The 10,000-nt window shown below is 55.5% G+C and overlaps 2 protein-coding genes across 2 annotated transcripts in view; one reads left to right on the top strand and one right to left on the bottom strand.

The window, feature by feature from the left end:
• The window catches only part of tbce (tubulin folding cofactor E), a 23,006-nt gene extending 13,718 nt beyond the window's left edge, over nucleotides 1-9,288 (bottom strand). The window contains exons 1-5 of the mRNA XM_081358504.1: nucleotides 9,234-9,288; nucleotides 8,957-9,147; nucleotides 8,187-8,271; nucleotides 7,431-7,607; nucleotides 3,809-3,894 (exon numbers count right to left, since the gene is read on the bottom strand). Coding sequence (XP_081214630.1) covers nucleotides 3,809-3,894; nucleotides 7,431-7,607; nucleotides 8,187-8,271; nucleotides 8,957-9,065 — 457 coding nt within the window. The 5' untranslated portion in view covers nucleotides 9,066-9,147; nucleotides 9,234-9,288. The remainder of the gene's footprint in view (nucleotides 1-3,808; nucleotides 3,895-7,430; nucleotides 7,608-8,186; nucleotides 8,272-8,956; nucleotides 9,148-9,233) is intronic.
• Nucleotides 9,076-10,000, top strand: part of rbm34 (RNA binding motif protein 34) — a 15,279-nt gene continuing 14,354 nt past the window's right edge. Inside the window, exon 1 of the mRNA XM_081358505.1 lies at nucleotides 9,076-9,633. Coding sequence (XP_081214631.1) covers nucleotides 9,608-9,633 — 26 coding nt within the window. The 5' untranslated portion in view covers nucleotides 9,076-9,607. The remainder of the gene's footprint in view (nucleotides 9,634-10,000) is intronic.

Below are 10,000 nucleotides of genomic sequence, written 5' to 3'. Positions count from 1 at the left end.
CCCTGACTGTGCTTCCCGAGGGGAGAGTAATCCCTGACTGTAGTTCCCGAGGGGAGAGTAATCCCTGACTGTGCTTCCCGAGGGGAGAGTAATCCCTGACTGTAGTTCCCGAGGGGAGAGTAATCCCTGACTGTGCTTCCCGAGGGGAGAGTAATCCCTGACTGTAGTTCCCGAGGGGAGAGTAATCCCTGACTGTGCTTCCCGAGGGGAGAGTAATCCCTGACTGTAGTTCCCGAGAGGAGAGTAATCCCTGACTATAGTTCCCGAGGGGAGAGTAATCCCTGACTGTGCTTCCCGAGGGGAGAGTAATCCCTGACTGTAGTTCCCGAGGGGAGAGTAATCCCTGACTGTGCTTCCCGAGGAGAGAGTAATCCCTGAATGTGCTTCCCGAGGGGAGAGTAATCCCTGACTGTGCTTCCCGAGGGGAGAGTAATCCCTGACTGTGCTTCCCGAGGGGAGAGTAATCCCTGACTGTGCTTCCCGAGGGGAGAGTAATCCCTGACTGTGCTTCCCGAGGGGAGAGTAATCCCTGACTGTGCTTCCCGAGGGGAGAGTAATCCCTGACTGTGCTTCCCGAGGGGAGAGTAATCCCTGACTGTAGTTCCCGAGGGGAGAGTAATCCCTGACTGTGCTTCCCGAGGGGAGAGTAATCCCTGACTGTAGTTCCCGAGGGGAGAGTAATCCCTGACTGTGCTTCCCGAGGGGAGAGTAATTCCTGACTGTAGTTCCCGAGAGGAGAGTAATCCCTGACTGTGCTTCCCGAGGGGAGAGTAATCCCTGACTGTGCTTCCCGAGGGGAGAGTAATCCCTGACTGTGCTTCCCGAGGGGAGAGTAATCCCTGACTGTGCTTCCCGAGGGGAGAGTAATCCCTGACTGTAGTTCCCGAGGGGAGAGTAATCCCTGACTGTGCTTCCCGAGGGGAGAGTAATCCCTGACTGTGCTTCCCGAGGGGAGAGTAATCCCTGACTGTGCTTCCCGAGGGGAGAGTAATCCCTGACTGTAGTTCCCGAGGGGAGAGTAATCCCTGACTGTGCTTCCCAAGGGGAGAGTAATCCCTGACTGTGCTTCCCGAGGGGAGAGTAATCCCTGACTGTAGTTCCCGAGAGGAGAGTAATCCCTGACTATAGTTCCCGAGGGGAGAGTAATCCCTGACTGTGTTTCCCGAGGGGAGAGTAATCCCTGACTGTGCTTCCCGAGGGGAGAGTAATCCCTGACTGTGCTTCCCGAGGGGAGAGTAATCCCTGACTGTAGTTCCCGAGGGGAGAGTAATCCCTGACTGTGCTTCCCGAGGGGAGAGTAATCCCTGACTGTGCTTCCCGAGGGGAGAGTAATCCCTGACTGTGCTTCCCGAGGGGAGAGTAATCCCTGACTGTGCTTCCCGAGGGGAGAGTAATCCCTGAATGTGCTTCCCGAGGGGAGAGTAATCCCTGACTGTAGTTCCCGAGGGGAGAGTAATCCCTGACTGTGCTTCCCGAGGGGAGAGTAATCCCTGACTGTGCTTCCCGAGGGGAGAGTAATCCCTGAATGTGCTTCCCGAGGGGAGAGTAATCCCTGACTGTGCTTCCCGAGGGGAGAGTAATCCCTGACTGTGCTTCCCGAGGGGAGAGTAATCCCTGACTGTGCTTCCCGAGGGGAGAGTAATCCCTGACTGTGCTTCCCGAGGGGAGAGTAATCCCTGACTGTGCTTCCCGAGGGGAGAGTAATCCCTGACTGTAGTTCCCGAGGCGAGAGTAATCCCTGACTGTGCTTCCCGAGGGGAGAGTAATCCCTGACTGTAGTTCCCGAGGGGAGAGTAATCCCTGACTGTGCTTCCCGAGGGGAGAGTAATCCCTGACTGTGCTTCCCGAGGGGAGAGTAATCCCTGACTGTAGTTCCCGAGGCGAGAGTAATCCCTGACTGTGCTTCCCGAGGGGAGAGTAATCCCTGACTGTAGTTCCCTAAGGGAGAGTAATCCCTGACTGTGCTTCCCGAGGGGAGAGTAATCCCTGACTGTGCTTCCCGAGGGGAGAGTAATCCCTGACTGTGCTTCCCGAGGGGAGAGTAATCCCTGACTGTGCTTCCCGAGGGGAGAGTAATCCCTGACTGTGCTTCCCGAGGGGAGAGTAATCCCTGACTGTAGTTCCCTAAGGGAGAGTAATCCCTGACTGTGCTTCCCGAGGGGAGAGTAATCCCTGACTGTGCTTCCCGAGGGGAGAGTAATCCCTGACTGTGCTTCCCGAGGGGAGAGTAATCCCTGACTGTGCTTCCCGAGGGGGGAGTAATCCCTGACTGTGCTTCCCGAGGGGAGAGTAATCCCTGACTGTGCTTCCCGAGGGGAGAGTAATCCCTGACTGTGCTTCCCGAGGGGAGAGTAATCCCTGAATGTGCTTCCCGAGGGGAGAGTAATCCCTGACTGTGCTTCCCGAGGGGAGAGTAATCCCTGACTGTGCTTCCCGAGGGGAGAGTAATCCCTGACTGTAGTTCCCGAGGGGAGAGTAATCCCTGACTGTAGTTCCCGAGGGGAGAGTAATCCCTGACTGTGCTTCCCGAGGGGAGAGTAATCCCTGACTGTGCTTCCCGAGGGGAGAGTAATCCCTGAATGTGCTTCCCGAGGGGAGAGTAATCCCTGAATGTGCTTCCCGAGGGGAGAGTAATCCCTGACTGTGCTTCCCGAGGGGAGAGTAATCCCTGAATGTGCTTCCCGAGGGGAGAGTAATCCCTGACTGTAGTTCCCGAGGGGAGAGTAATCCCTGACTGTGCTTCCCGAGGGGAGAGTAATCCCTGACTGTGCTTCCCGAGGGGAGAGTAATCCCTGACTGTGCTTCCCGAGGGGAGAGTAATCCCTGACTGTAGTTCCCGAGGGGAGAGTAATCCCTGACTGTGCTTCCCGAGGGGAGAGTAATCCCTGACTGTGCTTCCCGAGGGGAGAGTAATCCCTGACTGTGCTTCCCGAGGGGAGAGTAATCCCTGACTGTGCTTCCCGAGGGGAGAGTAATCCCTGAATGTGCTTCCCGAGGGGAGAGTAATCCCTGAATGTGCTTCACGAGGGGAGAGTAATCCCTGACTGTAGTTCCCGAGGGGAGAGTAATCCCTGACTGTGCTTCCCGAGGGGAGAGTAATCCCTGACTGTGCTTCCCGAGGGGAGAGTAATCCCTGACTGTGCTTCCCGAGGGGAGAGTAATCCCTGACTGTAGTTCCCGAGGGGAGAGTAATCCCTGACTGTGCTTCCCGAGGGGAGAGTAATCCCTGACTGTGCTTCCCGAGGGGAGAGTAATCCCTGACTGTGCTTCCCGAGGGGAGAGTAATCCCTGACTGTGCTTCCCGAGGGGAGAGTAATCCCTGACTGTGCTTCCCGAGGGGAGAGTAATCCCTGACTGTAGTTCCCTAAGGGAGAGTAATCCCTGACTGTGCTTCCCGAGGGGAGAGTAATCCCTGACTGTGCTTCCCGAGGGGAGAGTAATCCCTGACTGTGCTTCCCGAGGGGGGAGTAATCCCTGACTGTGCTTCCCGAGGGGAGAGTAATCCCTGACTGTGCTTCCCGAGGGGAGAGTAATCCCTGAATGTGCTTCCCGAGGGGAGAGTAATCCCTGACTGTGCTTCCCGAGGGGAGAGTAATCCCTGACTGTGCTTCCCGAGGGGAGAGTAATCCCTGACTGTGCTTCCCGAGGGGAGAGTAATCCCTGACTGTGCTTCCCGAGGGGAGAGTAATCCCTGACTGTGCTTCCCGAGGGGAGAGTAATCCCTGACTGTGCTTCCCGAGGGGAGAGTAATCCCTGACTGTGCTTCCTGAGGGGAGAGTAATGCTGCCGGCTCCTCGGAGAAGGATACGAGGCGTGGTGTTCCGGATCTGGTTCTGCGGGCCGGCGCCGGACACCTCACATCTCCTCAGGGACACCTCAGTCAGCTGATCCAGCCTGGAGAACACACACTTCAGTCCGAGTCAGAAATCACACACACACCACTCTACAGTTTCACTCATATCCATAATCTGAAGCGTTGATCATACATCATTCGCCTGATTTACAGGACATTTCAATCCTAAAAACATATTTGTTTGTTTTGTGTCTGTTGACAGTGTTTACTGATTTATGGAGTGATAAAAACTCTTTAATATGTCGACATAATCAAACAAGAATTATAAATCTGGCTTTATCCAATGTTCAGATTTACAAGCTGGAAATGTATGAAAATGTGTGTATTAGATCACATCTCATTTGCATATTCATATAACATTTCATAATACCTGTAATACAAAACAAACGCCTGAACCCTCTGGTGCTCAGAAATAACACACATCCATTTATTTATTTCAATGAAATTAATGTTCTATATTTTAGCTCGATAATGTTTTTTATTTAATATTTTTGTATTTTTTTTAGGGGATTTTATGGTACTAAATTCTATTTATGCTGTATTTATAATTCATTTATTCACTTTAAGACCTGAACATTAAATGTCCAGCTTAAACTGGTAAATCTTGAACGCTTTAGAGCGACAGACTGAAGTTTGATCTCTTAAAGACGACACTTGGCAGATTATTGCTGAAGTGAAGAAGTTTAAAAAGTGAACTTAAAAAAAAAAAGTTACAGAATTTTACTTTTTACCGTAATTGTTATGAATTATTTTTTTATATGAAATCTATATTTTCAAAAACACATTTTACTCTAAAATTGCAAGAAAATCAAATCCATAAATCTAAACAAGTTGTGTTCCAAATTTGATCTTGATATCTCAGAACTGATCTTTCAGTGAGAGTGTGTTCGGCTGCAGTACCAAACGCTTCCACTAGAGGAGCTCAAGTGGGACTATTGTTTCAGGACCATTAAACCTGTTCAGATCATGTCCATGAGGGTTTTTTTGTGTTTACATAACAAGTGTCAAAACCTTTTCCAATAAAAAAAAATAAAAAAATTATTTTTTTCCGGTGTGTGGGAGCGGTGTGTGGGAGCGGTGTGTGGGAGCGGCGTGTGGGAGCGGCGTGTGGGAGCGGCGTGTGGGAGCGGTGTGTGGGAGCGGTGTGTGGGAGCGGTGTGTGGGAGCGGTGTGTGGGAGCGGGAGCGGTGTGTGGGAGCGGTGTGTGGGAGCGGCGTGTGGGAGCGGCGTGTGGGAGCGGTGTGTGGGAGCGGTGTGTGGGAGCGGCGTGTGGGAGCGGCGTGTGGGAGCGGCGTGTGGGAGCGGCGTGTGGGAGCGGCGTGTGGGAGCGGCGTGTGGGAGCGGCGTGTTGGAGCGGCGTGTGGGAGCGGCGTGTGGGCGCGGCGTGTGGGAGCGGCGTGTGGGAGCGGCGTGTGGGCGCGGCGTGTGGGCGCGGCGTGTGGGAGCGGTGTGTGGGAGCGGTGTGTGGGAGCGGCGTGTGGGAGCGGCGTGTGGGCGCGGCGTGTGGGAGCGGTGTGTGGGAGCGGTGTGTGGGAGCGGCGTGTGGGAGCGGCGTGTGGGAGCGGCGTGTGGGAGCGGCGTGTGGGAGCGGCGTGTGGGAGCGGCGTGTGGGCGCGGCGTGTGGGAGCGGCGTGTGGGAGCGGCGTGTGGGAGCGGCGTGTGGGAGCGGTGTGTGGGAGCGGTGTGTGGGAGCGGGAGCGGTGTGTGGGAGCGGTGTGTGGGAGCGGTGTGTGGGAGCGGCGTGTGGGAGCGGTGTGTGGGAGCGGCGTGTGGGAGCGGTGTGTGGGAGCGGTGTGTGGGAGCGGTGTGTGGGAGCGGCGTGTGGGAGCGGCGTGTGGGAGCGGCGTGTGGGAGCGGTGTGTGGGAGCGGTGTGTGGGAGCATTGTGTGGGAGCGGTGTGTGGGAGCGGTGTGTGGGAGCGGCGTGTGGGAGCGGCGTGTGGGAGCGGTGTGTGGGAGCGGTGTGTGGGAGCGGTGTGTGGGAGCGGGAGCGGTGTGTGGGAGCGGTGTGTGGGAGCGGTGTGTGGGAGCGGTGTGTGGGAGCGGTGTGTGGGAGCGGTGTGTGGGAGCGGTGTGTGGGAGCGGTGTGTGGGAGCGGTGTGTGGGAGCGGCGTGTGGGAGCGGCGTGTGGGAGCGGCGTGTGGGAGCGGCGTGTGGGAGCGGCGTGTGGGAGCGGTGTGTGGGAGCGGCGTGTGGGAGCGGCGTGTGGGAGCGGCGTGTGGGAGCGGCGTGTGGGAGCGGTGTGTGGGAGCGGCGTGTGGGAGCGGCGTGTGGGAGCGGCGTGTGGGAGCGGCGTGTGGGAGCGGCGTGTGGGAGCGGCGTGTGGGAGCGGCGTGTGGGAGCGGCGTGTGGGAGCGGCGTGTGGGAGCGGCGTGTGGGAGCGGCGTGTGGGAGCGGCGTGTGGGAGCGGCGTGTGGGAGCGGCGTGTGGGAGCGGCGTGTGGGAGCGGCGTGTGGGAGCGGCGTGTGGGAGCGGCGTGTGGGAGCGGCGTGTGGGAGCGGCGTGTGGGAGCGGCGTGTGGGAGCGGCGTGTGGGAGCGGCGTGTGGGAGCGGCGTGTGGGAGTGGGAGCGGCGTGTGGGAGCGGCGTGTGGGAGCGGCGTGTGGGAGCGGCGTGTGGGAGCGGCGTGTGGGAGCGGCGTGTGGGAGCGGCGTGTGGGAGCGGCGTGTGGGAGCGGCGTGTGGGAGCGGCGTGTGGGAGCGGCGTGTGGGAGCGGCGTGTGGGAGCGGGAGCGGCGTGTGGGAGCGGCGTGTGGGAGCGGCGTGTGGGAGCGGCGTGTGGGAGCGGCGTGTGGGAGCGGCGTGTGGGAGCGGCGTGTGGGAGCGGCGTGTGGGAGCGGCGTGTGGGAGCGGCGTGTGGGAGCGGCGTGTGGGAGCGGGAGCGGCGTGTGGGAGCGGCGTGTGGGAGCGGCGTGTGGGAGCGGCGTGTGGGAGCGGCGTGTGGGAGCGGCGTGTGGGAGTGGGAGCGGCGTGTGGGAGCGGCGTGTGGGAGCGGCGTGTGGGAGCGGCGTGTGGGAGCGGCGTGTGGGAGCGGCGTGTGGGAGCGGCGTGTGGGAGCGGCGTGTGGGAGCGGCGTGTGGGAGCGGCGTGTGGGAGCGGCGTGTGGGAGCGGCGTGTGGGAGCGGCGTGTGGGAGCGGCGTGTGGGAGCGGTGTGTGGGAGCGGTGTGTGGGAGCGGTGTGTGGGAGCGGTGTGTGGGAGCAGTGTGTGGGAGCGGTGTGTGGGAGCGGTGTGTGGGAGCAGTGTGTGGGAGCAGTGTGTGGGAGCGGTGTGTGGGAGCGGTGTGTGGGAGCAGTGTGTGGGAGCGGTGTGTGGGAGCGGTGTGTGGGAGCGGTGTGTGGGAGCAGTGTGTGGGAGCAGTGTGTGGGAGCGGTGTGTGGGAGCGGTGTGTGGGAGCAGTGTGTGGGAGCAGTGTGTGGGAGCGGTGTGTGGGAGCGGTGTGTGGGAGCAGTGTGTGGGAGCAGTGTGTGGGAGCGGTGTGTGGGAGCGGTGTGTGGGAGCAGTGTGTGGGAGCGGTGTGTGGGAGCAGTGTGTGGGAGCAGTGTGTGGGAGCGGTGTGTGGGAGCGGTGTGTGGGAGCACCTCTGCTTGAGCCGGACGTCCTCGAATCCCACCATCAGGACGGTCTTGCTGGAGATCTTCATCTCTTCTCCCGTCGGCTCCTCCAGCTCCTCCTCATAGCGGCTCTTCAGAGCCGTCACGTAATCCACCCCGAACCGGGCCTTAGCGGGCCGCACGAACGAGCCGCCGGTCCGGTGCCTGGAGAGAGAGACGCACGTCAGCTGACCTGAGACTCACACACATGCATCACATGATCTAGTGTTGTCAAAAGTGCCGATTTCGGTACCAAGGCGAAACTGAAATTCTAAGAATGCGCCGCTTTGAGCGTTGTTGAGCGGAGTCATAAACGCCTCTGATTGGCCGCTGTGTTCACGAGCTCATCCGATCTGTCTGTGATTGGCTACAGTGATCAGCGCACGGGAGCGTCTGAGAGCATCCGTCTATCAGCGGACCGGTCCTGCTTTCAAGCACTCGTGTGTGTGTGTGTGTGTGTGTGTGTGTGTGTGTGTGTGTGTGTAAGCGCTAGTGTGTGTGTGTGTAAGCGCTCGCTGAAGAGCACCATTGATGTAAATTTACAACATGTTTTTGAAGCGCTGATCACTGTAGCCAATCACAGACAGATCTGATGAGCTCGTGAACACAGCGGCCAATCAGAGGCGTTTATCGCTCAACAGCGCTCAAAGCGGCGCATTCTTACAATTTCAGTATCGACCTGGTACTGAAGTCGGCACTTTTGACAACTCTCGTCACATGATCATCTGAGGCTCCCATGAGCACCTGCAGGTGAAGAACCGTACTCCTTCATGGCTCCCATCATGCTTCCCTCTCTCCGGATGATCCCACTCCACTCCCAGCCACACACCTGTCACACACACACACACACACACACACACACATCATTACTGTCACACACACTCGAAAACATACGACATAAAAAGTCAAATTTGACTTATCTGAGGTGTAAATCCAGCTTTTAATGTTGTTTATGTGTCTATGTGGTGTGTTTAATCTGCTTTAAGACAAAGCATGTGTAAGTTCATAAGTCGACAGCATTGCTGAGTATTTCCTCCTTAAAACTGCAGTGAACCAAAGACAGTCTCAAACACACGCTTTGAAATCGCTGGTGTTTCTGACGTCACAAACTACCTTGTAACCAATCAGATCAACGTGTGATCGCCAACCAGTGGATCTCTGAGCTGAGTGAGTGAGTGGAGGCGGGGCTCATTTGCATATTCATAGAGCCGCGCATACTACATGAGGCGAGGGTGTCTAGTTACATTCAAGATATTTTAAGACATGAAGACATTATTATTATAAGTAAAAACTTTTTTTGGTGATCAAAGATGAGTTTTAAGGGATTTTAAGTCATAATTATGAGATAAAAAGTTGAAATCATGACAAAATGTTATGACAGAAAGTTATAAATATGGCATAAAAGTAAAGAATTATGACATAGAAACATTTTAAAACATACTTTTATGTCATAATTTCGACTTTAGGTCATAATGACATGATTTGTATAGTTTTGCAGTTGTGATGTGGATGACCTGTTGTGGGCGGAACCGGACCAGTATATCGCACAGTTCCGCGGTGTCCATCACAGGTCACGCGCATGCCCACGTGTTTCTCTTCCTCATCCATCATCATCTTCATCATCTACAGATCTATAGGCATCAGAGGAGTGGCGTCTGCGGCGACAGCTCGAGCTTACATGCGTTAAACCATTATAAACCATTCCCTGTAAGCAGAGACAGATGAATTACACGCTGAATAACTTACATATTAAATAATAACAGAGTGAAAATGTTCCTGCATCATTCTCACCTGCACAACCAGCAACAGGAAGTGACGTCAGGCGATCCCGCGCTTAAACCGCGCCGAGGAGAAACACCCTCGCGCTGCTATTTCATCTGTCTCAGTCAAACAGATAAAGTGATATATAATTATATATCATATATTCTTTAAATATAGAGTCGTCTGGCTCGTTATCGAGAGATGAGCGCTTGGTGTGTTTCTCGAGGGGAGACTAGTAGGAACTAATGATCGGTGTTCGTGGTTTCCAGGAGACAGAGAAGCTCTGCGCACGCGCGTGTGTGTGAGCGACACAAGTGAAACGTGTGTTTGTGTGTGAGATATTAATATTGAGATATCTGACAGATCTTCGGGATATTACACGGACATGAGCTCGGAGTGACACCATGAAGAAGAAGCAGCTTGTAAAGAGGTTTGTGTTACACTGTAATATTTCACTCATAGTCATCAGATATCTCTGAGCTCTGCGATGAGTGTGTGGACGCACACGGACATAACCAGCTCCTGTCAATCATAATTATCATAATTTACATATAGTCACTCATCATAACTGACGAAGAGTTGATATCATGACAAAAGGGTTTCGACTTTTTAAGCTGTTGTTGTGTGTGTTTGTTCAGGTTGTGTAATGTGTGTGTTGTGTAATGTGTGTGTGTGTTGTGTTACAGTGGAGATGAGTATACGGTGGGTCAGGTGTTGTGTGTGTGTGTGTGTGTGTGTGTGTGTGTGTGTGTGTGTGTGTGTGTGTGTGTGTGTGTGTGTGTGTGTGTGTGTGTGTT

The sequence above is a fragment of the Scardinius erythrophthalmus genome (genome assembly GCF_964197995.2).
Source record: "Scardinius erythrophthalmus genome assembly, chromosome: 25".
NCBI lineage: Eukaryota > Metazoa > Chordata > Actinopteri > Cypriniformes > Leuciscidae > Scardinius > Scardinius erythrophthalmus.
The sequence above is the reverse complement of the archived record's forward strand: the minus strand, read 5'-3'. Positions and strand labels throughout refer to the sequence as shown.